We start from the raw sequence: 26,872 nt of genomic DNA on the forward strand, positions 1-26,872 counted from the left end.
CCCCGAGTGGTGCAGGGACGGGCCCAGCCCACCCCACGAGACACCACACGCCTCTGGAGGCTCCTTCCCACCTGCTCCGGCTCACTGCAGACGCGGCGTCAGGCGCATCTTGGCTAGGGGACCCCAAGGGAGCCAGGGTTTGTGTCTAGACACCCCTGGGTGCTCACGGGAACAGGATGGGGCAGCAAGGGGCAGCCCCAGCCGCCCCCGAGGGGCACCGTCGTGCCGTCAGTCTCCGCCCAGAGCAACACGCCTGGCAGGCTCATCTCCGGGAGTGCTGGGCGCTGTGTGCGTGTGTGTGTGCATGCGTGTGTGCGCGTGTGTGAGCATGCTGCTGTGTTCATGTGTGTTTGAGAGTGAATGTGTGTAGGAGACTGAGTGCTTGAGAGTGTGCATGTCTGTGATGTGTGTATGCATGCGTGTGTGCATGTGTGTGCATGTGTGTGCATGAGTGTGTGAGTGCCCAAGAGTGTGCATGTCTGTGATACGTGCATGCATGCGAGTGTGCACATGTGTGTGCATGAATATGCGAGTGTGTGCATGTTCATGTGTGTGATATGTGCATGCATGTGTGCGAGTATGCACGTGTGTGACTATATGTGCATGCATGTGTGTATCTGAGCGTGTGCACCTGTGCATACGTGCATGCATGCGTGTGCATGTGCACGTGTGTGCGCAGACGCCCTAGCAGGCTCTGGTGTGACTGCGTACCGGCCCCCGCTCTGCAGACCAGCTTGGCATTTCCTTAAGGACAGTGAGTGGCCGCACGCGGGCGGGCAGGAGACGTGAGACACTCTGCTTTCAAAGACGTCACCTGAGTCGCCCGAACGTGCAGCCTGACGCATGTGTCTGCCGCGGGGGCGGGAGCTGCAGCTTCCACGCCTCTGGGTGCCAGGGCACGAGTCCGCAGCTGCCAGCGCCGGCCACCAGGGGGCACTGCAAGCCCATGGATGCGTCAAGGAAGCCAGGCCCCGCAGAGCCAGCTGCCCTTTCTGGGGGCTGTGGCCCCGCCACACCGCAGGGACCGCGAGTTTGGGGGTCCCAGGCCTCCTCCAGCTGCACACGGCCGGTCACCAATGTTCTGGCCTGCTCGGTCCTGCCTGCACAGCCCCACGGGAGCACTGCAGCAGGCAGTGGGCTCGGGCCATTGTGCTCCGGGCCAGGGCTCTGCGTTCGGCCCAGCCGCGTGTCCGGGGATGCCGGGAGGCCACGCTTCCCTCCGGAGAGGAGCCATGCTGGCGCCAAGGGAGTGAGGCGCCTGCTGTGGCCCCTCCGGGCGCGGAGGGCAGAGGGCAGCTGCCGTCAGAGCCAGCACGGCTGCAGTTCTGGACACGGGACACTGGACCGAGCTGTCCACGGTGCTCCTGCTGGCGGCCCTCGCTCTGCAACCTGGGTCCTGCCGGAGGTCTTTGCTCTGGGGCTGCCGCCCCGCCAGGGGCATGGAGCGGGGCGTGGAGTCGGGGCCTGCAGGAGGGACACGTGGACGTCGCCCACGCCCGCCGCCCTGCACCGGCTAGCTGCAGCGGGGAGAGGCTCGGGAGGCCGTCAGCAGCGGGTCCGCGCCCAGCACCGCCCCTGGGTGCAGGCTCAGGGGAGAGTGCCAGAGCCTTCCCGAAAGTCCCGCTCACACTTCACAGCCGACTCGGGGCCCCCGGGCCCATAAATCACGAGTTACGGCCAAGGGAACCTCGTGCCAGCGACGGCCCAGGCTTCGGCTCTCGGTTCACTGGGGGGTGACGGCCATGCGCAGTGCGAAGGGAGCAGGGCGGAGCGGGGTCGGCAGGCTGGGGCTGTGACCTCAGCGGGGTCTCCTGTGCCCTGCCATCGGCCATGCTGCTTGGGGCCAGCAGCAGTTCCCTGTGTGCACACGCGCGCACATGTATGTATGTGTGTGTATATGTGTGTATGTGCATGCATGTGTATGCATGTGTGTATGTATTCGCATGTGTGTATTTGTGTGTTTATGTGTACATGTGTGTATGTGTGCATGTGTGTTTGTGTGTTTGTGCGAATGTGTATATATGTGTGCATATATGTGTGTATATGTATGTGTATATGTGTATGTGTGCACGTGTGTATATATGTGCATCTGTGTGTATGTGTGTGCATATGTGTATATGTGCATTTGTATGTATGTGTGTGCATGTGTGCATCTGTGTGCATGTGTGTATACGTGTGCATGTGTTTATGTGCGTGTATGTGTAAATGTGTGTTCTTATATGTATGTGCACGTGTGTGCGTGTATCTGTGTATGTGTGCTTATGTGTATATGTGTGCTTATGTGCATAAATGTGTGTTTGCATGTGTGCATGCATCTGTGTGTATGTATGTGTTTATGTGCATGTATGTGTGTATGTGCTTTTATGTGTGTGTATGTGTGCATGTGTGTGTATGTGTGTGGTGGGGGTGTCGCTGAGGCTTTTGCTGCCTGTGGGAGTGACGCCCATCACTGGCTCCAGTGTCCGTCATTGCAGTGGGTTCGGAATAGTGCATGTGAACCCGGGAAGAGAAAACTCACTGGCAGTGCCAGCAGTGCTCCTTAGAGGCCCGGGGCCCCAGACCGAGCCCCTTGGTCACCTGCTGTCCCCTCCAGGAGGGGGCGAGTCCGGGCAGGGGTGGTGCTTTCCCATGTTCCACGATGGGGGGATAGGAGGGAAAGGGGTTCCCCAAGGGCTGGTGGGCTCCTTGGCGGGACCACCCTGCCGGTCCTTCCCGCACTCCCGAGCCCGTATTCCCTCGGATCACAGGAGCAGAGGAGAACAGGGCGTGTCCCGCACTCGGAGCGCGTCTTCCCTGTCCCCGCCTCCCGGGCCCCGAGGGAAGCATTCTCCGTGGTCAGCCGTGATGGGCCCCTGCACTGGCCGCCCCACCACCTTCTCCGGGCAGCCGGACTCGTGGCCTCCTCGTGCCCCTGTGTCCTGTACGGAGCTCCCCCTCGTCTGGGGGGTCTCCCTGAGCACTGCAGTTCCGGGGGGAAATTCTACTTAATTTAGAAAGTGAAGCGTTTGTTAGTAATGAAGAACAGGGTTAGGGTAAACTCCTTAACTCCTAGTGAGGATGGAAATTCTGTCCTGATGGGCGGATGGCAGATACTCGGCCCGTTGGCCCACTTACCCCGTCCCTCCCTCGGGGGACGCCCCACTTGCCTTTCCTCTGAAGTGAGTGTAGTGAGGGCCACTGTCGAAGGAGGCGCACCTGGAACTTACATAATGCCAGAAGGCCCTGGGACGCCAGGGGGACATTTGAAGTGAACAGATTCAGTTTTGCATATGGGGGGGGCATTCGGGGCGGACACTGAGGCCCGGTGAGGGTGGACAAGGGGGATCTCAGCCTCTGTTTCCCCCTCAGTGGGTGGGGGGCAGTGGTGGGGGCCGAGGCGCCAGGGAGGGGCGGGGACCCTGGTCGGGCAGCCGTGGAAGTCCCGCGCCTGTGCCCATGGACTCCAAGAGGCCAAGGGCAGAAATTGGACACAAGAGGCACAGACGCTCAGGTCCAGACAAAAGAGGGAAAAACATGCTTGTCTCAAGTGGCACGTGGGCAGAACTGCCAGGCAGAGCCCTCCTTCCAGAGCTGTCCCCTAGAGCTCCGAACCCCACCTGGCCACCAGCCCGGCCCCCAGGAGGCCCCCCAGGAGGGCTCCTGGAGGGGCAGCTGACGAGCGCTGGGCAGGACAGGACCGCCTGCCTCTGGCACTGATCTGGGCCATTGGTGTACCCGCAGCAGAGCGCCCTGGGCTCAGCGCCAAGAAGGGGGTGGGGCGGTGCAGGCACTAGGGGTTCAGGAAGGAACAGGTGGGACCTGAGCTAAGTGTCCCCCACCCCCACCCCCGCCCAGGTCACTCTGGCCCTGCAGCATCTGGGCTCTTGTGGGCTGCCGCTGGGGGGTCCTTCCAGGATGAGAGCGCGCCCAGGCAGCTCAGCGTCCCTCCCGCGGAGGCCTGCGGGAGCCGGCCAGCGGGGGAGGGATGCCGGCCTCCGGTGCTCCGGCCCGGGACCCGCCCTCCGCGGGCGGGGGAGCGAGAGAGGCGGCGGCCGGGCCTCCCGGGCACCTGTTGGGGTGCGGGCCGGGCGGGGGGCGCGGCGGGCAGGGCCGGGCGGGGGCCGCGCGGGTGTCTGCGGGCCGGAGGTGGGCTCCACTTTGCGGATTGGGGCTCCCAGCTGTCACTCCGAAGGGTGGGGCTTTCGCCGGCTCTCCTGAAAGACCCATCTCGCCCGCGAAGCCCCCAGCGGCCCCGGGCCCCGCGGCGCGCGCGCCTGCCCCGGGAGCGCCCGCGCCCGCGCCCCTGCGCGCGTGCCCCGCGCCGTCCCCGCAGCCGGCCGTGCGCCCTGCGCGCCGGGAGCCGCGAGCGCCAGCCGGGCCGGGGCTGCGCGGGGGCCGCACCCGCCAAACTTTGGGCGCCCGAGCGCGCGCGGGCCCCGGGGCGCGGCCGGCCGGGATGGGGACCCCGCGGCCCCGCTAGCCGGGCCCCTCCGGGGGCTCCCCGAGGACCGCCCGCGCCGTGAGGGGCCGCCCGGCCGGGCAGCGGCAGCGCGCGGGGCTCCGGGACGCGCCCTGCCCAGATGGCCCCGCCGAGACGGGGTCCGGGGCCCCGCTGGGCGCCCGTGCTCGTCGGCCTGGCCGCGCTGCTCCCCGCAGGTGAGCCCCCCGCCCCCACCCCCGGCCCCGGGACTAACTTTGCTGCGCGCGTGGCTGGGGGCCGGGGTGCGCGCGCGTGGGTGCGCGTGTGCGCGCGGGGACTCCGGGTGGGACGGGCCGGGAAAGGCCCGCGCTTTGCCCCAGGGGCTGGAGGAGACGCGCGTGCTTGGGGGGCGGGCTGGGCGGGCAGCCGCGGGCACCGCCACGGAGGGCCGGACTCGGCTGCCGGCTGCCCTGCTCGACCAGGGCTGGCACGGGGGCTGCCCGAGCCTGGCAGTGGGAAGCCTGGAGAGGTGCGGGGTGCCCCCTCCCCTCCCCCAGGCCGCACCGCGCGGGACTTCCCGTCGGAACTTGCAGGCCTTGCAGCTGTGGGTCCCGGCAGGCGTGCCAGCTGTGCCCCTCTGCCCGCACCCCGACTGCCGGCACCCCGGCACGTTGCGGGGCGAGGCCGCCATTCCTGGCAGAGAAATGACTGGATGCGCGCAGGAGGTTTGGAAAGTGGCAGCGGCTCTTCCTGTGATGGATCGTCTCTGTGCGCGTCTCTCCGCAGCTTTCTCAGGGATGCACCGCGCTGGGGGCTGCTGGGCACTCGGTCGGCTGCCGGGGCTGGGGGCTGCTGGGCACTTTGTCGGCTGCCCGGGCTGGGGGCTGCTGGGCACTCGGTTGGCTGCCCCGGCTGGGGGCTGCTGGGCACTCGGGTCGGCTCCTGGAAGCAGTTCTTTCCGGGTTGTTGGGGATGGCCAGCGGCCGTGCCCGGTCTTTCAATGACGGGAATTGTCTGTTCTCTGAGCGGTTCCAGAAGCAGCAGCTGAGGCTGGGGTGGCCGGGAGCACAGTGGCCGCCTCCTCCTGGCCCCGTGCCGGTCGAGGGGGCTAGGAGCCTGCAGGGCTCAGGCCGCGCGGGGACCGACGAGGTTTCCCTGGCCTCGGGGGCTCCAGCCCAGGCGGCCTCGGGCGCAGACCCAGGCCCGGCTCTGGCCTCTGGCACAGGCGTGTTGTCTCGCTGTCTCTGGGCTCCCGGCGGGAACAGGGCAGACGCGCTGCTTTCCTGCGGGGCCTCTGTCCCGGGCCCCTGTGTGGGATAGGCATGTGGAAGAACTGTCCCTCCCGGCCCTCTGGGGCTGCTCCGAACACAGACAACGAGCATTTTTTTGATAACGGGGGCTTTGCCAGGCGGTCACCTGGTTCTCTATGTTTGGCTGCGGACGCGTTGTGTGGGGTGGTGCAGAGACCTGGGTGCAGAAGGTTCTGGAAGCATGTGGGGACTTGAGGCAGTGATGGCTCTATGTTGCGCCCCTGGCAGAAAGCTAAGGTGGGAAGGGGTGCGTGTGTGTCTGTGCGTGTATGACTGTGTTTTTGTTTGTATCTGTCAATGTGAGTGTAAGAGCATGTGTGTGTGTGTGTGAGCCTGTGTGTCTGTGTGACTGTGAATGAGTAGGCGTGCATGTATTTCTGTGTATGAGTGTGTGTCAGTGTTTCTGTGTGTGTCTGAGTGTGTGTCAGTGTGAGTCTGTATGAGTGTGTGTGTGTATACTGAGTTACAAGGCAAGGGAATAGGGTAATTGTTTTTTCTCTGCATTAAAAAATTAAACACTAAATGGGATTTTATAAAAAATAATAAAGACTATGTGCATGGAAAGGAAGACTAGCAAATTTGACTTAGTTTCATTCTGAACATTAAATGAAAAACAAAATCTCAAGCTTTATTGTAGCAATCTATACTACTCTATATTACTAATCCATCCATTCTCATTCATTTTGTCCACCGGTCATTATCTGTCCATCTATGTATTCATCATTCAACTGTTTGTCATATGTCCAACTGTCCATTCACTCATTCCACCCATTATCCAATCCACCCATTATCCACCCATTATCACCCATATTATCTGTCTATTGAATATCATCATAACCCACCATCCATCCACCCACCCATCCACCCACTCATCCACCCACCCATCCATCCACCTGTCCACCCACCCACCCATCCATCTACCCACCCATCCGTCCTCCCGTCCATCCACCCACCCACCCATCCATCTACCTACCCATCCACCCACCCCTTCATCCATCCACCCGTGAACCATGCATCCATCCATCCAGCCACCCACCCATTCATTCATCCATCCACCCACCCATCTGTCCATCCATCCATCCATCCATCCAACCATCCATCCTTAATCCCCCCACTCACCCACCCGCCCGCCTTGTCCCCACCCATCAAACTGCTGGACTCAGTGGACTGCGGCCACCCGCCCTCAAAGAGCTGAGCCTGCAGGAACAGCTTTGTGTGCTCTGAGGACTCAGTGCCCTTCACCCAGGAGGGTCTGGCCGGTCAGCCTGTGGAGGGGGACGTTACTCCAGCCCCCCCTGAGTATTCTGGAGCGCCGGCCGCCTTCCTCACAGCCCACACTGGCCGCAGGAAACAGGAGTGAGAAACCTCGGTCAGCACGGCCCTGCCCAGTGGTCTGTGCCCCAGCGAGGGTCTGATGGGCTCGTAGCATGTTTCGGGGTGCGGGCGAGCTCGCAGGCCTTGGCACTGCGTGTGCACCTGCATCTCAGGGAGTGTTCTGTGGGGGGCAGGGGCTCCAGCGGGGGCTTCTCAGAGGGGCCCGGGCACAGGTCAGGGTTTGGGGCTCCGTGGCGGGACCCTGCACCCTGAGACCAGCGGCTGGTCGGTGGGGTTACGTGCAGGGGCAGAGCAGCTGGGCAGCTCAGGGTGGGGGAGGAGGTTCTGGGTCCAGGGGACGAAGTCCCAAGCCCATGGCTGCTCTCATGGCCCTGGGAAGCACGAGAGGTTGGATTGTGCCTGATTTTATTAGGCAGTTCCTTTGGGGGGCGTCTCTCCCGTCGGTTCCCATCTTGCCGTGAGCTTAATCCACCCTGTGCAGGGGTGGGAGGAGGAGGAGAGAAGGGGAGACAGGGAGGGGGCGGGCAGAGGGACCACCTGAAATCCGTCTGCCCCTCCAGTCTGGCCAGGAACTCGCTCGTCAGCTTGCAAAGCCCTTGACGCCGTCAGCCGTCACTTCGGTGGGAGGTTGTCCGTCAGACTGAGGCAAGGAAGATCCGGCGAGGGATGCTTGAAGCGGCCTCTCATTAAGCTGCGATTCCTCCGCCTAAGTTGCTTTTCTAAGAAAAGCTCCCCAGCCTGAGTGCCGGGGTGAGAGCCGTGCGTGCGTGGGGAGATGGCCGGGTTTGTGTTTGGAGCGCTGAGGAGTGTCTCGGGAATTTCCCAAGTGTCTGCGTGCGTGTTAGCATCCAGGATGTTGAGGGACCCTCAGATGCAGCCCCCAGCTTCCTGCCTGTGTGCGGCTGGCGCCCTCCCGCATCCGGGCCCCTGTGAGGAGGCCCCGGGCACTGCTCAGCCGCGCTCGGCCCTGACGTGGCCGTGTGTGTGTATGGAGCAACATTTCCTGTTTAGACACTGACGAGTTTGCAGCGTCTGTGTGGACACACGGGGCCAGAGCTGGGCATCTGGAGCCCAGCTGACCCTCCCCCCCTGCTGTGTCTGCCCTTTGACCTCCTGGCCTCCAGGGCTTGGGGAGGGGGACCAGGGCCGCGTGGCTGCGCCAAGTCCAGGCTGGCAAGCATCTTCTGGCGGGGCCCCAGTCCTCTGGCCAGCCTCTGGGGCGGGACCTTGCGTTCTAGTAGAGAGGGCGAGGACATGGGTCTGGGCTCACCGGAATCTCCACCCAAGGGCTTCACACGGCTGGAATCCCTCGGGCCACAACAGCATCAGGCTTGATCCAGGTCCCCAGGGGTGCTGGAGGCTGTAGAGTTTCTCTGCTTCTCTCTACTTCCTGTTTAGATGGTTGGTGTCCCAGCTCAGAGTCACACCTTCTTGCCCTGGATTCAGTAGAAATAAGAGCATTTCTCTTTTACTCAGAGTCCAGTCGGAGCTCCGGGCCGGCTTGGAGAGGGGCTCGCTGCTCTGCGGTCTCCCTCGAAGGGTGCGGACAGGTCGGCTCAGACCTCGCCGGGAGCCCCCAGTTGGGTCCCGGAGCGGAAGCCCACTCGTCAGCGATGCTCCCTCCCCCGGGGTGGGCCGCCCTCGGGAGGAGTGCTCCCACCCGCCTTGCGCCTCTCGCTGTAAGAGCTGTTTCCGAGTCCTTAATTAGACGTGAAACAATGCACAACGCAAGTTTCTGCGGGGAATAAATATTTGCACTGCGTGCTGTTGAGAGTGAGCGCGACACGGGTGCTGGTTTTACACGTGTTGGATGCTGAGCCGCGCGCGACGCACCAGCCACAGGGGGACCCTGGGGGCCGATGTCCACAGTGGGTGGGAGGTTGGGGATTTCGAGGGACAGGGCCCGCGTGCGTCCTCCAGCATCCCGGTGGGGCGAGCTGTGTGTCTCCATCAGGGCGACGTCAGGGGCTGGGCGGGGCCTGTCCAGGGCCGGGCAGAGCCGAGCCGGGCAGGCACACCGAGGCCTCCGCACTACTGACAGGAAGGACAGACTCGCGGACGCTGAGGGAGAGGCCTTGCGACTTCTCCCAGCTCAGAGAGAAGCGGCTGGGCGTGGACGTGGGCATCGGGGCAGAGAGCCAGGGTCCTGCCCCCGGCAGCGTTAGGGGACACTGGCTCAGTGGGCCGGTCCTGCGTGGCAGGGGCCCCAACGCTTTCTGGACTCTGGGGCCTGCTACTACGCACAGACTCAGCGTCACCACAGACAGACGCGTCTGCACACACAGTCTGTCACATACATGCTCTGCCGTCACACTGTCCCGGGCACGTGGCCACACACTCTCCCTGTGCTGCTGCGTGTCCCTCCGCGGGGGGTGGGTGTGGACACGATGTCATTCTCGACCCTGAGGCGCGAGAGCGATGGCTGTGCGGAGAGTGGCAGACTTCCCACGTTCCTGCAGCGCTGGCACTGTGACCTTGTCACGTGGCCTGGCCAGTCACTGCTCGACTCTGCTGGGCATGGCAGATGTCCGTGGCTACTGCGGCAGGTCAGTGTTCACTGCTCAATTACCGGGAGCGAGGGGGGGGGCTTCTACATTCCCACTGGGGTTCCTGGTGGTCTTGTCTGCACCTGTCACAGTGCCTGGCTGCCCCCCACCTCCTCCGTCCCCTCGCCCCGCCCTCGCCCCGCCCTCCACTCCTCTCCTCTTCCCCTCTCTGCCCCCGACAGCCTCTTTGCTTTTACAATGGAAAGGCACTGCCCGCCCCTCCTGTGCCGTAGGATGATTCACTTCCCCCAGGTGTTGAAACTTCCACAAAGTACCGCTAGACAATGCTCGTAATCAAGGCAGCTGAGCCCTCCGCCCCGGAGCTGGTTAGGGGGCGACTCTCAGGGGAGAGACTTCTCTTAAAGGGTGGTCTGTCCTGTCCACGTAGTGCTGACTCCCACACGCGTGCCCGACAGGGGAGGCCGGCGCGCATGGGCACTCCTCAGCCCTGAGACCGCAAGCTCGGCCTCGAGCGGGGACGGAGCTGTCCGTGCCGCGCGGGAGGACGCGCCGAGCTGGTGGCCGCCAGCCCTCACCCAGGCAGCGTCCGTGCCAGGCGGCGGGTGCGTTTCTGCGGGGGATCTGGGGCGGAACCAGGCATTCCAGGAGAGAGAACAAGGCCACAGTTCTGATTGCTAATGAGGGCTTTTTCATAGATTTTATAAATGGATGGAGGTGGGTGTGGATTCATCCTGGTATTTAAATTCCAATGGATACATTTACAAGAGTGATGTAACAGTTCCATTTTAAATGTCAGGATTTACAGTACGCCAGCAACTTTGTTCTTAGCAACGATTGAGATGCGGATGAAAAGGATATCAGTGTTCTCCACCTGCAGGTGGGCACATTTGGAAGGTTCCCTCGGCGGGAGCCAGGGAAGAGAGAGATGCTCGGGGCCCCGCCCCACCACACCCAGGTGGGCGGGGCACCGGGTGGGCGGGGCCTCTCCCTGGGCGGGGCCTGTCTGTCACCGAGGGAGCAGGGAGACCCAGCAGACCAGGCACCCCAGAGGGCTGCTGTCTGTTGGGACCCAACCCCGGCTACCGGCAGTTCTGTGAGGGGTGGGGGCTCGACGTGGGGGCCCTGACATCCTCAGGGTCAAGGTTGGTTTTGCCAGCGGGGCTGCCTTGTACCCACGTCCACCCTTAGGGTGCCCCCCACCTTGGCAGCTGGTCCCTTCCCTGAGCTTGTCCTCTCCCTGGTGGGCAGCGGCTCAGCTGTTCCCTGGGGGCCACGCAGCAGTGTCGCGGGGCTGCTGCCGGGTCCTCCCGTGGCCGCAGGTGTCTGGGCCGGGCGAGCCATGGGTACCCCGCCCCTCCCCCTCCCCAGGGGCCGGTCTCTGGGCTGCGCACGTTGGGGCTCGTGCAGACAGCCGGGAGGTGTTTGTGTCCAATCTTGGTGCGAACATCTGTTTTCCCTTCTCTGTGGGTAAATACTCGGTCCTGAGAATCCGGCCCATGTGCTAACTGTGTGTTTAACTCGGTAAGAAGCTGCCAGCCCGTTTTTGCAAAATGGTCGAGCCATTTGGCGTGCGTGCCGGTGACGCTGAGCTCTGCAGCTGCTCCTGCGCGAGCCCGGGGTTCCCTCGCCTCGTGGGGCCCCTCTCGGCGTGCTGCTGCGTGCCAGCGTGGCTGGGCGGGCGGCCACGCTCGAGCCCCCCGCGCCATCTGCGTGGCTCCGCGGGCCAAGCGTCCCGGCCCCGCTCCTCAGGCGGCAGCTCGCTGGCGCTGCCTTGGTGCTCGGCTCTGACACTGCGGGTGAGTCGGGTGCCGTCTCGGATGTGAGTTGGAAACCTTCGCGCGGGCCGTCTTTTCCCTTTCAGCAGGCCCTTGGCAGAGCAGAGCAGATGTCTTAATTTTGTCAGAAGTCCAATTCGCTATTTTTTTTTCTTATACGGAATGGCTTTTGTTGTCAGATCTTAAACATCTTTGCCAAATGGAAGGTCACAGAGCTTCTCGCTTCGGTGTTCCACTACTCGGGTGAGGGCGTGGGGCGGAGGGGGGGCACGTCAGGGGGCTGTCATCGCCGGGGCTGCACTTGGGGGCATTTTTACGTTTCCTTAAAGAAGGTAGATTTCCTGGGAGGGGGAGGCACTGAGTGTTTTGTGTTTTCAAATCTGAGAAGGAGACAATAGGCCCCCAAAAGTTTGGGGGTCCACTCCAGTGCTCGATAGTGTAGGTTCTACGCCAGGGCCCCTGGCCCACGCTGGCTTCGGTCTGTTCCGGCACAGTCTCTGGGCCGCCCTCAGGGGAGGGGCTGTGCGTGGCCCGGGCCGTCATGTGCTGTACTCTAAGGAACACTAATTTTCCCGAAAAACAGGCCTGTCAGATTCTAGGTAAATCTCCTGCTGGGCAGTGACAGTGACCCGCCGCCTCACCCCCAGGTGCTCCCGGCCGGCAAGGTCCTGGAAGCGCCAGGGAGTCGGTGCTCCCAATCGCCAGCCCCGGGAGGACCCGAGGCTGTGGAGAGCGGCCATCTGAGGACACTCCGCTCCGACCTACCTTCTGAGGCGCAGGTCGCGGTGGCCCGTGGACCGTCCCCAGCCCTTCTGTCGCCCCAGCTGCCAGGCTCACGCGGTTCTTCTCCGTCTGCCGGCGTCCTGTCTTTCAGTCACTCGGCTCACGGTGACACCCGTTACGTGTTGTGGGTGTGTTGAGGTCTCGCTGAGGGAGTGTGTGACGTCTCCCCCGGTTCTCTGATGGACGGTCTGTCTCTGACACGCATGTCAGGAATCTGGAGTGACCGTTCCAGAAAGCGCTCAACCTGGCCCTAACTTCTGGGCCTGGAGCTTTTCCTCAGAAGTGCTGTGAGTGGGAACTCCAGTGTGATTGTCTTAGGGCCGTCCTGGTGGTCTGTTTTATAACGGGCGAGTTTTCTGATGAATCAGGTCCTTTCATCGCAGTGTTTATAATATTGCTTTTTAGCAGCTTCAAGCCTGTGAGAGCCGTGAGGTCTGTGGTGATGTTCCCAGTTTATTCTTGCTGTTTGTCTGTTCTTCTGCCTGTCCCTCTGTCCCTCTGCCTCTTTGTCCTTCTCTCTGCCCCTCTGGCCTGGGGGTACTTTTGCCTGTCCGGTGTTGCTCTCACTGGTCTGCTGGCTAGAGGCTCACAGATTTTAATCCATCGCTTCAAATCAAGCAGTTTTAATTTATCTTTTTTTTTTAGTCTTTCTTTTTTTTTTTTTTTGGTTTTTGGGTCACACCTGGCAATGAACAGGGGTTACTCCTGGCTCTGCACTCAGGAATTACCCCTGGCGGTGCTCAGGGGCCCATATGGGATGCTGGGACTTGAACCTGGGTCGGCCGCGTGCAAGGCAAACGCCCCATCCGCTATGCTATCTCTCCAGCCCCCAGTTTTAATTTATCCTTATGGACTTGTACTGTGATCTTTATCATTTTACTTTGTGTCTTTGGCGTTATTGAGGGTCTCCGTGTGGAAGTTCGGGTGCTTTGGTGGGGATTGGGCTTGGCCACGCCTGGTGGTGCTCGGGGAGCCGTGCACGGTGCCGGCTTCTGCTTGCAAACGCCCTTCCCTGCCTCTCAGGTGTGCTGTGAGTCCGGGTCCCTCTTGACCGGTTTCTTTGGCTTGGTGAAGTCAGGGGTCTTTTAGGGAAATCGGAACCAAGGAAAGATCAGACTTGGTGTCTGCCCGCAGTCTGGGTGGGTGCTCCCCTCGACAGGTGTGAGGGTGCCGGAGCCGCTGCTCCCCCTCCCGGGTGGCCTTTCTTGGTGTGGACTGTGTCCCCCGCTGTGTCCTTGCTGCCCGAACAACCTCCTTCCGTGTATCTCGTGTCAGAGGTCAGAGGCTCGAACCTTCCCAGCGCTCCCGGGGGTGACGCCGTCTCGCTTTTATTCCCGACCCACCCATGTATTTGAAGGTATGATGTCACAGCCCTCTGACATCACACATCACAGCGCGGGGGAGAGCCCCCCACTCTCCCCCTCGTGGGGCCGTCACCGTTTCATCTGCGTTTTCTTTTTTTTTTTTGCTTTTTGGGTCACACCCAGCGATGCTCAGGGGTTACTCCTGGCTTTGCACTCAGGAATTACTCCTGGCGGTGCTGGGGGGACCATATGGGATGCCGGGGATCGAACCCGGGTCGGCCGCGTGCAAGGCAAACGCCCTACCCGCTGTGCTATCGCCCCGGCCCCTCATCTGCGTTTTCTTGCTCTGCATCTGCCTCTCGCCCTGACGGGGGGCCCAGGGACAGGGCGGTGCCCAGATCCAGGTTTCCAGGACAGGAGTGTCCCCTGGACGCTTCGGAGGGAGGGTGTGGGCAGAGCAGCCTCTCTCCTCCGTCCTCCCAGACCGGCCGCCAGGGAGCCTGGGGTGCAGCCTGCGGGGCCAGGCGGGCAGTGTCCAGCCGTCGGTCAGTGGGCACACGCATCCATCTGCATTCCCCACGACCAGCAGCAGAGTGTCTCTACCAGGCCATGGCTGCCCCGTCTCTGGACCTGAGGCCCGGAGGGTGCTGCTGCTGCTGCTTCTCCTCCTCCTCCTCCTCCTCCTCCTCCTCCTCCTCCTCTTCTTCTTCTCCTTCTCCTTCGCCTTCTTCTCCTTCTCCTTCTCCTTCTCCTTCTCCTTCTCCTTCTCCTCCTCCTCCTCCTCCTCCTCCTCCTCCTCCTCCTCCTCCTCCTCTTCCTCCTCCTCCTCCTCTCAATGATCAGACCCCCATCCCTTCACCAGTGCAATGTTCCACCACCAAGAACCCCGGTATACCCCCCTCCCGCCCTCCCCCACCTGTGTGGCTAATGATCTTCACTTTATTCTCTCTATACTTTGAATACATTCAATATTTCAACAGAATACTCTTATTATTTAGAATTTTCCCCCAACAATCAAACCTGCTGAAAAGATATTTGATAATTTGTTTTCCGTTGCTGAGAATGAAGAATACATGAGCTTTGGGTTTCTGATATTTGAGCTCAGTCCACAGTTTCGTGTGCGGCTGCTCCGGATCTCGTCTGGGCGGAGAGCGTGCCGGTAACACCCCCATCCCGAGATCTCCTGCGCGCTGCAAACTTGTACCTCTGGGTAGTGGGTTCTAGAAGATGGCGGTTGCCACGTGGGTGCCGCCGCTGCGCCACCCCCGGAGGGTGCTTCTCTGCGCTGGAGGTGGACGTGACTTGAGTGTCGCTGGGTGTCTGCTCCAGACACCCTCCAGGCACTCCCGTGGGTGCTGAGAGCGGCTTCCCTGTGTGCGTGAGGGAGAGTTGCTGCTGGGCCCGTCTCCAGGCTCCCAGGAGCCGCTTTTGGAAATGGGTCATCTGAGCAGCATAGCCGCAGGCAGGTGGTGGGAGGGCTCCGAGCTCCGTGCGTGCATGTGCACATGTGTGGGAGTGTGTGCATGGCATGGGACTGGCCACACGCACACTGTGGGGCCACTGTGCATGTGTGAACATGTATGCAGACAGGAGTGGTCACACATGGGGACTGTGTACACGTGTGAGTATATGCACATGGACATGAGTGTGCATGTGAGAGATTATATGTGCATGTGCACGTGTGTGAGTGCACACACAAGGATTCACATGTGTGGAGTGGGTGTGTTGGTGCTGTGAGTGTGTGTCTTTGGGGCATGTGTGTCTGTGGGGTGCGTGTGTCTGTGGGATGTGTGTCTGTGGGGAGTGTTTGCAGTGTGTGTGAATGTATTCGTGGGGTGTGTGTGTGTTTGCAGGTGAATGCATGTGTTTGTGGGGTGTGTGTGCGTCTGGGCATATGTGCACGTGTGTGGGAGTATGTGCATCTTTGGGGTGTGAGTGCCTGTGAGGAGAGAGTATGTCTGAGGAGTGTGTGTATTTGCAGGGTGTGCACATGTCTTCGGGGAGTATGTGTGCGTCAGTGGTGTGTGTGTGTCTGTGAGGTGTGTGTGTGTGTGTGTGTGTGTCTGTGCCCCTAGCAGCAGTGCTCGGGTGCGTCTGGCAGCTGCAGGTGGCCTGCGGGTGGCAGATGAACGAGGTTCCTGTGACCTTATTTGTCCCGACCATCTTGGAAGCTTCTGGATGAACAAATGAGCCGCAGCCTTGCTGAGTCAGCTGCTGCCGTGTGGCAGCGTGTGTGTGAGTGTGTGTGTGTGTGTGGGGGGGGATGCTGCCATGTGGCAGCGTGTGTGTGAGTGTGTATGTGTGTGTGGGGGGGTGCTGCCGTGTGGCGTGTGTGTGTGGGGAGGGGGTGCTGCCATGTGGCAGCGTGTGTGTGTGTGTGTGTGTCTGTGTGCTGCCGTGTGGCAGCGTGTGTGTGGGGGGCCCTCCCTGGAGGCAGCCCTGGGGGTCTCTGCCCACCCTGGGAAGGGGGCTCTGGAGCGTGCGTGTTCAGGCGGGGCCGGGGCACGTCCTGCAGGACCTGGTGTGGCCAGACCCCCGGGCCCGCGGCGGGGTGCTGCCTGTTCGCTCGTCGTCTCTGCGTCCGCCCCGGGCTGGCAGGGGACGCGGACGGGACGGTCCCAGCCCTGTTGTCCCTCTGGCCTCTCCAGACTCGCGCCCCCCCCCCCCGACAGCCCCCCCCCGACATGGCGTAGCTCCGTGCTCCCAACAGCGCCCGTGGCCCTGCTCAGCCGCGCGGGGCGTTGTCCAGACACGCAGCCTCACACGCAGGCCTGTGTGCAGACATGACCTCACCGTGCCGGGAGGACGGCTGCCCCGGGCCCAGCGTCACCCCGGCCGGCCCGAGGCCCTCGTGGTGCCCTTGTGTCGGGGTGCCCGGAGCTGTGGTGGCTTCCGGACACACGGACCAGGGCGCCTGCTGGCACCCCGGGGCGCAGACGCCCCCGCAGGTTTCGCCTCTCACCTGCTCGCAGGCGGGTGGCCGAGCTCGGTGCCGCGGCGCCGGGAGCTGGTCCGGGCTCCCGCTGTCACCCACGGTCGCCTCACCCTGCCAGAGCCAAGCCAGAAGCCCCCAGCAGCCAGATGGCCGGCAGGACCAGGACCAGCACCCGGGCCAGTGCGCCCGTGAGCCATGAGGGTCCAGGGCATGCCAGGCCCCCCAAGAACTGCCCCCATGTCTTTGACCAGCCTTTCGTTCCTCGGGAGAACGGACATGTACAGGTGTGGGCATTCACACCCAGCGTGCCCATGTATATGTGTGCATATCCACATGTAGTGTAATGCATGTGCACGCAGACATGCTTGTAAGTTCACTCAGCACACATACATACACAGGCATGTGTAGCTATGAACACTTGTGCACTCAGACTCATGTAGCACAGACACATGAATGCAGACACGTGTGACCCCACACAGTGCTCAGCACACGCGCAAAGCCACGTGGAGTTTCTTCCCCACACGACAGAGCCGTTTGCATGGACAGCTGTCTGCTGGACAAAGGTCACTGTGACTTCCCCGCCCTGTCCACGTCTCCGTCCACTTGGAGCCGGGCTCGGTGGTCATGGACAGTGGTCTGGGTGGTGGCCCTGGTCCCTTGGGGTCTGTGGTGTTGGGTGGCTTGGGGACGGCTCTGGCAGGGCTGACCGGGCCTGCTCGGGCTGCTCCCAAGTCGTGGCCTGTTCCGGACAGGTCACGGCTGCCGTGGCCGGGAGGCCCATGGCAGCTGGACCTTGGGGCTTTGCTGAGGAACTCAGAGTCCAGCGTTGAAGTGTGGGCGTGTCCCACGGGCGGCAGCCTGCAGGCGGGTGTGCTGGGGGTGGGCTGGGGCGCAGGACGGACCTGGCCGTGGCCTGGGGCTCCCGCACGGCTTCTCTTATTGGAGGTCGGCCCCCATTATCCTGGGCCGGGGCCACTGGGCCCTGTCGGGGGCTGTCCACAGGGGGCAGGAGGAAAGGCCCTCGAGTCCTGCCCCCATGTCTTTGACCAGCAGGTGTGTCTGGCCGAAGCACATGACCCGTCTGTGCCCATGGTCGCACCCCCTCCCGGCTCTGCGCACTGAACCCTTGGACTGTGACCCCCATGAACTCTGACCCCCTGAACTCTGACCCCCTGAACTCTGACCCCTCAGGCCCCGGGTCCCCTGCCAGGTGTACTTCAGGGGTTCAGTGGAGACGTGAAGAGTGTGGGGGTGGCAGTGTTTGTGCCCAGGACCCACTGGGGGAGGGAACGTTCTGGAACAGCTCGTCTGTGGCGTGTGCTCTGCGGGCTGCGTCTCACGCTCAGGCCACGGGAGGAAGAGTCTGCGGAGAGCGGGAAGGGAGGCGCGCTCGGGGCCCTCGGGGCCGCTGGGCCTCGGGCTGGGCTGTGGGGAGACCAGACGCCGGTGACCAGTGCCGACTGTCCGGACACGGGCGTGGACGGGCCACTCGGTAAAGCAGGGGCAGGGCCGCTGCCCGGGGCACTCTGAGTGGGCTCGGCCCACGCGGCCTTGTCGCCGGGAGCCAGGTGGCCCCGGTGGAAGCGGTGGGGCGGGAAATCCCAGCCGCTGTCCCCCGCGTGGCCCGGCCACGTGGCGTGAGGTGGTTGGAGACCCTCGGACACGCGCTCCGGCGAGGTGTGAGGGCACTTCACACTGAGTGGTGCGGCCTCGGCGGGGGCCGGGCCTCAGCTTTCCCGCACGGCACGCGGTGTGGTCACTGCCGGGCCTCCCAGGACACACGGACAGAGCCCAGTGCAGCCACGCGGAGGCAGCTTGTGTGCTGTGTGAGTTCCTGGGTGGTGGGCGGGGCCTCAGTTACTGCCCCCGGGTGTCAGCCGGAAGGTCCACTCTCTCTGCGTCTCTCGGACACGGGTTTCCGCTTCTCACGACTGTGTGTGTCTTTGCCGTCTGGGCCGGAGGGGCCTGAGAAGGAGGGAGTCGGCCGTCCCCCCAGCTGTCTCCCGGGCCCGGCCTTCTCCGCGGACGCAGGGCTGGCGGGTGCCGTGCGGGGAGGGGGCTGTGCGTGCCTCCCCCTGCTCCGGGGCCTGAGCGGCCCCCGGGCTGCTGGTGTGCCGTGCCAGGCGGACCCGAGTGTGAGCCTGTGGTCTCAGGGGCTCTGCACCCCGCGGGGCCACGGCAGCCCCTGAGTCTGCTCCGGGGGGCCTTCACCCCGGCTGGCTCGGGGAGGCCTGGGTGCGCGCGTGCTCGCAGAGGCCCGGCTGTCCCCTCCTTGCTGATGCTCATCGGGCCGGTGAGTGATTTAGGAGGAGTATCGACTCTCTCGGCTAATAGCTGCCCCCTCCCCACCCCACCGGCTTTCCAGCTTGATTTACGGCCCGGCTGAAGTCGGGGGTGGGGGGTGGGGGGGTGGGCGCAATCTCTGTAATGGAGGCGCCCCTCCCCCCTGCGCAGTGAGTGATCGCGTTTTATTGGCTCATAAAAACATCAGCGGTTAATGCGTTGTCGCTGGGCAGCTGCGGGCCCAGGCTGTGCCGCAGCTTCCTCCCTGTCTGAGGGAGAAGGAAATAGATGTTTGGGGTCACATTTTCTGTGTAATTGTACATGACACGATCGAATTAGCCCGCGGAGCAGCTCCAGCTGTCAGTCTCACCTGAGCTCTCCTTTGCAGATGGCTGTGCTTCGGCCTGGCCTGGAATTGCGGGCAGTGACGTCCTGTGCATTGCTGACTGGCCTCAGAAATACAGACCCGGGGGCCAGGGGTGGCGTCCCGTAGTAGAGCACGTGCCTCGCGCGTGTGAGGCGCTGGGCTCTCTCTCTCTCTCTCTCTCTCTCTCTCTCTCTCACACACACACACACACACACACACACACACACACGTGCGCGCACACATGCAAACTGAAAACACCCTGAGCTTTTCGTTTGGTGGGGAAAAAAAATCCATCTTAGTAAGTTCCGAGCAAGTCTGGTCGTGGAGGCATTTCTCCACCGTTCTCCTCTCAGAAAAGCAAGATGGCTCTTTGCTGCCAAGTTAGTGACATTTTGGGAGTGTCAGCATAGTGGGTTTTTAAAAAACATATATTTAAGTGTATACATGTGTGTCTAAGCGTGCGCCTGCATGCGCTCCACACACGGCTGTGCTGAGGGCCGGCTCCTGATTCTGTGCTCTGCGATCACTCCTGGCGGTGCCGGGAGGCACCGGCCCAGTGCGGGGGCTGAGCTGGGCCTGGCCGTGTGCAGAGCAAGCGCCTCAGCCGCCCCGTACGGCCCCGTGGCCCCTGAAGTAGTTTTAAGCTCGGTCAGGATGTCACTTTGTGCTGGGTGAGGGTCCCCTGAGGTTGCTCGGCCAGCGGGTGCCGGGGTCTCCTGCCGTGCAGGGACACCTGGGTTGGAATCTGACTTTAGAGGTTGTTCAGCTCGGGCAGGGGTTGGAGTAGGGAGAGAGGATAGCCGTTCGCTCTCGAGACTCTGGGAATCCGTGCCGTGGTCAGAACACACGCTCGGACGCGTGTCCGGGCGATTTACGTGGGCTGGTGATCGGGCTGAATCCCACCCGTGGCTCACTTCACAGTCCCCAGTGGTTTTAAACCCTACAAAACGGGTTTAAAAATCCTGCCTTTAAAAGAAATTCAGAGAAACCGCTTGACGTACGTGTTTTGACACTGTAAGAAATTTATATCTGTATCAGTATTGGCTCCTGGCCAGTGTTCTAATAACGAAGTGGCTGCTTTGAAATAAAGCAAACTTTTCTTTTCCTTGAGGGGAGGAAGGAGCAAGATGCTGTTATTTATAGCACTTGCCTGGTTGGGACTGGCACGTCTCCCCTTTAAACGTGACTCCACTACCGCAAGTGTGTGTGGAAAGTGCTGAGAAGGAGAACCTCGGCATTTAAACAAATGCATTTGCATTTCTGGGTTTATGCCAAAGGCTGCACGTGGAGCACCTCACCTTGTGAAAACGGCCTGAATTTAGTCCGGGTCCCTCAGATCTATTTCCCATTAATTCAGTGCCCTCGAGAGCGAATTCTTGGGGGAGATAGTACACCAGGACATTATCAGCATGTGTTTGCCACAGAAGTACATATTCACATTATGCAAGTGGTGTCTGTGAGAAAAAAAAAAACAACCAAAATAATGGTGCTGTTTCGACAGCACATCGCTGGCTCAGAACAGCGTGTCCCTGGGGGCTACGGCGGCGGCGTTGGCCACAGACACGCTGCTTATCGATAATTAACAACCCCCAAGTCAGGTCCCGGGTTTCCTGGCAAGTGACTTTGAATCGAATCTGTCCCCTCCAGGTTAAGAATAGATGGTCCCCTCCCCCTGCCTTTCATCTGCTTTTTCTTCTTTGCTTTGCAAAATTTGGAATCAATTAGGGAGATGATTTCTTAATGGTCGCCTTAATTAGTCTGTTAATAGCGAGAGCTACAAAGTAATTTTTTACAAGCTGCCCGGATCTTTAAGTTTGTGGGCCTCTAAGTGCAGGGCCGGGGTGCAGACGCTGCCGCTCGGGGACCGCGGGGCTGACGGCTCTGTGCAGGCGCCGGCCTGCCCGTGACGCGTGCCGAGGGGCGGCCACTCCCGATGGACATGCACACAGGCACGCGTGCTTACACGCACGTGGACACACGCGTGCGCATCACGAACACACTCAGGCACACCCACACATCTGTGCCCATGTGGGTGCACGTCCACCTTCACACATACACACAGGATGCACACGCAGACATACACTCACACGGGTGCACATCCACACTCACACGCACACAGGATGCACATGTGTACACACACCCACACGGGTACTCAGCTGCACCCCCCCACAGCAGCTGTCTCTGCTCGGGTGACCCCGAGTTCTCAGGGCACGGGGTCGGCCCAGTCTCGGCCAGGAGACCTGGAGGACGCCCTGCCCCTGACCCAGCCCGACAAGGCAGGGCGCGGGGTGCCCTGTATGTGTGTGAATGTGCACATCTGAGCGTGTGTGCACACGTGTGTGTGACGCCTGTGTGTGTGCACGTGCAGTGGGCCTCTGGCCTGAAGACCATGAGTGCACCGGGCATCCCCGCGACCCGGGCACAGAGGCGGGCAGGTGAGGGCTGTGTGACGCCCGCCCCTCCCCGCCCCCTCCCTCCTCTGTCCCACTCACTCCTCCACCCCCTTCCCTCCCTCTCTCTCCCGCTCCCTCCTCTTTCCCACTCACCCCTCCACCCCCTTCCCTACCTCTCTCTCCCTCTCCCTTCTCTCCCCCCTCCACCCCTTCCCTCCCTCTCCCTCCTCTCCCCCCTCCACCCCTTCCCTCCCTCTCTCTCCCTCTCCCTCCTCTCCCCCATCTACCTCCTTCCCTCCCTCTCTCTCCCTCTCCCTCCTCTCCCCCATCTACCTCCTTCCCTCCCTCTCTCTCCCTCTCCCTCCTCTCCCTCCTCCGCCCCCTTCCCTCCCTCTCCCCCTCTCCCTCCTCTCCTCCCTCCACTCCTTCCCTCTCTCTCTCTTCTCTCTCTCCTCTCCCTCCTCCACCCCCTTCCCTCCCTCTCTCCCTCCTCTCCCTTCTCTCACCCTCCACCCTCCCTCTTCTCTCCCCCTTTCCCTTCTTCCTTCTCTTGCCCCCTCACCTCTTTCCCCTCCCTCCCTGACCCCCTCTCCCCTCCTTCTCCCCTCCCCTTCCTCCTGTCCCTCTTCCCTCCCTTCCCTCCTTTTCCTCTCCCTCCCATCTCTCCACTTCCTCTCCCGCTCCCTCCCTTACCTCCCTCCCCCTTCTCCCCTCCCTCTCTCTTCTCTTCCTCTCCCCCCCCCCTCCCCCGTCCCTCCTCTGTTTAGCAGAGGGAGGACAGAGACCTTTGGGTAAGCAGCCAGCCATGTCTGCCACAAATAATGACATGAATCTAATTTGTTGCACTGACATGATCGTGGCCGTGGGAAGGGTCGGGGGAGGGGGCGCTGCTGAGAATGCTAATAGATATTTCGAGATTTATTTGCATGGATAAATTAGAATTGTTAACATTATTTATAAAGATAATAATTGTATAACTTCTGAATCCACAGAAATAGTTTGGCTTAATGATTCCTAAATGCGTCATTAGAACACTAGGCTGTTTGTATTAATTCTATTTGTGTATGGAGAGCAAAGATGAAACATCCTGAAACATCCTGAAACTCTCGGCTCCCCTGGCCAGCCCCGCAGGGAGGGAGGCTGGTCAGAGACCCCCCAGTAGCCTCCTTCCCAGGCCCCGAGCCCCCCAGCTCGGCTTGTGCCGCCTCTGTGCCTAGCTGCCGTTTCCTCACACCCCTTCTCTGCAGAAGCCCCAGCTCTCCCCGAGCCTGAACCCGGGAGCATAAGCTGCATTTACCAAGTCTGTCTTTAGGGCACACTTCATTTCACTTAGAATAAATTATCATGCATTTATCATTCGTTAGCAAGTTATTAACATTAATATAAACAAATAGGAGGCACACTTCTTCAGGAAGATTACGTTTTTAATCACTTAGTGAATGCAGCAGGCAGCTTATACATATTTTATTTTTTAATGCACGTGCGTCCTGAGCGTCATGCCCCGTTAAAAACATCCTTCCAAGCCTTCTGCATCTGTTAGCTCAGAATGCACTTAATTGAGGTGAGGGGGTTAAAAATGAACTCCTCTCTCTCCCTGACAAATAAGAACTGCCTCCGAGACTTTTACACGCGAGACTTGCTGTAAGTCGTTTGTTAGGGCTGCGTTGGTCCCTGGCAAGGAATATTTAAAGTTTTAATTTAATGAAATGTCAGAGCTGGACGCCAGGTGCTGGCTGGGAGGCTGCCCGCCCCCGTGCACCTAACCAGATAATTAGGCGACGCAGGACCGTGGGATCAGCCTGCCGGGCTCGGGGGGGAGGCTCTGGCTCTGCTCAGGATCAGGGCGGGGAGAGGCCGGGCAGCCCGTTGTCTCTCTGTTCTGGGGCCACTCATGGGGAGGTCCAGCAAGTGGGCACTGCAGGACTGGGGGCTCCGTGCTGGGCACCAGACTCGGGGTCCAGCTGGGCCAGGCACACGAGCCCCGTTTCCCATCCCTGCCCGCTCCAGCCGGCCCCCTGACCCTGGCTCTCCTTGGACGCCTGTCAGCTGTCCGCCGTGGGGCTGCCTGGGCTCGGCCCTCCCGCGGCCCCCGGTGAAGTGGCCTCCCGTCTCACCTGGCCTGGCCGGCACTCCGGCCGGCTCTGACGGGCTCCGGCTGGTTCCGCCCTGGCTCCGGGCTTTGACGCTGTTGGGGCGAGGTTTGGTTCACCGCCACTGCCCGCGCTGAGCCCCATCCCAGAGGCCAGCCCTGTCCAGCTTGTCCTCCTAGGAGACGGGGCGCTGGCTCCCCCGGTGCATGGACAGACATGGGGGTGTCTCGGGGAGGCTGTGCCCCCCTCATGGCCCCTAGGCGAAGGGCCCAGCTGTGGCCGGGGAGGACCCCCGAGGGGGTGAGGACAAGCTCTGGGCTCCGGATGTGCTTGCGGGAGGGACTCGGGCATTTGCCAGAGGGTCTGGCCTGGTGGCCACGCAGCTGGGGGCCTTCCCGGACGCCCCGCCCGGACACGGGTGCTCTCGTCTCTGCCCGTCTGCTCTCGTCTCTGCCCGTCTGCTGACGTGGGGCTCCCCTCGCATCCATAAGGCGCCGTTTCCTGTGAAAGACAAATGAACGTGGCTTATGGACTGACTGTGTCCTCATCACCTAGATTAAAGAAACCATGATCTGGGGTCACACCTGGTGGTGCTCAGGGCCGGCCCTGGGTCTGTGCTCAGGGCTCATTCCGGGCCAGCTCTCGAGAGCGTCTGGGGTGCGGGGGGTCGAGCCCAGGTGGGCCGAGATGTGGGTTCAGGCACCGTCCCCTCTGTGGCGTCTCTCTGGCCAGGGCCCGGCCCGCTTGACCTCCACTTTCCCTGGAGTCTTGGTCTTTTCCTGGTTTGCCACATTCAGGTTTTTAAAAATTTCCTAAAAAGATCAATTCAATAACCGAAAGTAGCCATCCCAGCAGGGGAGGCGTTGCCGGTGTGATTCCGGAGGACTGCGGGGGAGGGGGCCGTGCGCGTGTCCTGTGGGCACCGGGCCCCTGTGGGGTCATCCCCGCGACCCGAAGTCTCACGCTCTGAACAGCGCCCGCGGCTGGCCCCACCGCCCTTTTTGGTAAATGTTAGATTCTGAGCATCCCACACGCAGGCGTGTTGGCATTTGGGGAGTTTGTCTTTTCTTCTCTTTGATGTTTTTAAATAAGGAGAAGAGCCAGGTTCAGGGTTGCCAGGGGTCGCCCTTTGCTCCTGACAGTGCTCTTTTCCGTCCGATCCCCTGTCCGGGTCTCCCGGCCAGACCTGCGGGACAGGGGCGGGACAGAGCTGCCCGTGTGTGAGGGAGGAAGGGGGGGGTCGGGCCCGAGGCAGCTTCCCTCCCTCCCTCCCTCTTGCTGCCGCCAGGGCTCCGCCCAGGGAGTACCCTTGGCAACGTTTTTACAGCTCGACTGACTCTTTCTTGGGGGGATCCACGCCCAGCGATGCTCAGGGGACCCTATGGGATGCCGGGGATCGAACCCAGTCGGCTGCATGCGAGGCAAATGCCCTCCCCGCTGTCCTGCCGCTCCGGTCCCTGTACGGACTCTAATTTGCCCTTTTCGATGGCCCCTGCTCTGGGTGTTTCCGAAACCCGCCCCGCCCTGCTGGCCACTGCCCATGAGGTGCAGGACGTTCCATCCCTGTCTGTCCCCCTCCCCCTTTCCAGGCCCGGCTGCCACAGCTCATCCTCTGACCTTCTGGATGTTTCTGAGCATTCTCGGGCGTGTCCGAGGCAGCTCTGCAGCCCCCCACCCCTACCTGGCCTCACCTGCGTGGTGGCCCAGCTGTGGTACCTGGTGTACGTGGTGGGTGCTGGCTGGGCCCTGCCCTGTCCCAGGGTCTCCAGCTTCTGTCCTCATCTGAGGGGCCCTGACCATCCTTTCCCCACCTGCCTGGCCCCTGCCTCCTGCGGTCACCGCCCGGACCCTCCTCTCCCCTCCCCTGCAGGGTCTCACAGTGTTTACCGTGGGCAGTTTTCCCGTTCGGTGCCTCTGAAGAAGCCCCTGCTTTCAGCCTCGCGCTCTCTGTCAGGCGCCTGCGTAGGCCACTGGTGGCCGCCGGGCCCTCCCGCTCTCCCCTCTGCGCCCCTGCAGACTGGTGAGGGGCAAATGTCCTGGGGTCCCTCCTGGCCGCGGCTGACTGGCTCCGTCTCTCCCGCTCACTTCCCGGGTGTCGTTCCTTGACCTTGAGTCTGCCGTGGCTTTCCTGGCTCCGTAAGTGGCCTTCTGCCTTGGCCCGTGTCCGATCTTCACCTCCCCTCTGTCCAAGTTCCCCGGGGCGGGGGGGGGGGGTCCCGTCTCGGCCCCCGCCCCTGCAGCCTCAGTCTCCCGAGTTGCTCTGCTGGGCTCCAGAGCGGGGCTGGCTCGCGGGGCCCCGCGGTGCTGTGACTTGTCCTTCCACCGCCGACAGTGAGACCCGTCGTGCTGGTCCCTCCGGCCGAGATGGACGCCTGTGCAGAGTCCCACCCGGGGGTTCTGGGAGCGACGGGAATTACACCGCCAGGGTTTGCTCGTGCAGATTCCCAGCACTTCCTGTGCTCGGCCGCCCTTGCCCAGGCTTGTGCCCGCCACACGGGAGGCGCCAGGCCAAGGGCAGGGCTGGTGCCTGTGGGGCTGCCGGCGTCCTACTGGGTCCAGCCCGACAAGGTCCAGCAGGCGGACAGAGCGGGAGCCCACACCACCCCTCTCGGATCCGGGCAGGCCCTCGCTAGCCCCTTCTCTGCAACGGGGCGGCGGTCACTCGGCCCCTGGGGAAGGGTGTCGTGTGTGGAGTGTCCCCAAAGCAGAGGGGCGGGGCTCGGGGGGCAGTGGATGGTGTCCTGGGGCCACCGGGCTGTGTGGCCAGGCCACCTCGGGTGTCCAGCCCTGGGGGGGGCACAGTAGTGCCGGCAGCAGCAGCCTCCTCTGTCCCCAGGACCGCCCGCAGCCGCGCTGTCACCCGGACCCTCACACACCCCCACGCAGGGGTGCGAACACTCGTCAGGATTTCCATTAATTTTTCAAGCATCCACAGCGTGGTTTGCTTTATGGGAAATGTTTACATCGGATTTGGTTAATTTAGAAAGATTTATTCTTTCTATAACTATAACCGAGCAGGAAACGGGGTCGCTTAATTTCCTCGAACATCTGTCTCCATCTCGAAGTTCCCCCGCTGCTCAGCGTTCCAGCCTTCCAGCGTCCCCTGGTTCTCACGCAGGTGACCCGGAGCCCCGTCGCATAACACGTGCGCGGTGACGCCGGGTTTTGGCCGGGTGGGGGGAGAGCTCCGGGCAGCCCCTCCCGTGGGGCCCTGGTCACGGCCGACCCACGCCGGGGCTGGCCCACAGCTCCACGCTGCTCTGTTGGGACTGGAGCAGAAAGCTCTGTTCCCCCCCACCCCCCGACCCCGTGGGAGTCGGGCTTGACTTCCAGAAGCTTCCGCAGCCAGCCTTGGTGCCTGGTGTGGTCTCATCACCTCCCTTTGTGTCGG

The 26,872-nt window shown here is 62.1% G+C and overlaps 1 protein-coding gene across 1 annotated transcript in view; it reads left to right on the top strand.

Moving 5' to 3' along the window:
- The first annotated feature begins 4,406 nt into the window (after positions 1-4,406).
- The window catches only part of TMEM132D (transmembrane protein 132D), a 125,275-nt gene continuing 102,809 nt past the window's right edge, over positions 4,407-26,872 (top strand). The window contains exon 1 of the mRNA XM_055147620.1: positions 4,407-4,635. Within this exon, the coding sequence (XP_055003595.1) occupies positions 4,560-4,635 (76 nt within the window). The 5' untranslated portion in view covers positions 4,407-4,559. The remainder of the gene's footprint in view (positions 4,636-26,872) is intronic.

This window comes from Sorex araneus, chromosome 9, assembly GCF_027595985.1.
Source record: "Sorex araneus isolate mSorAra2 chromosome 9, mSorAra2.pri, whole genome shotgun sequence".
In the NCBI taxonomy this organism is placed as follows: domain Eukaryota; kingdom Metazoa; phylum Chordata; class Mammalia; order Eulipotyphla; family Soricidae; genus Sorex; species Sorex araneus.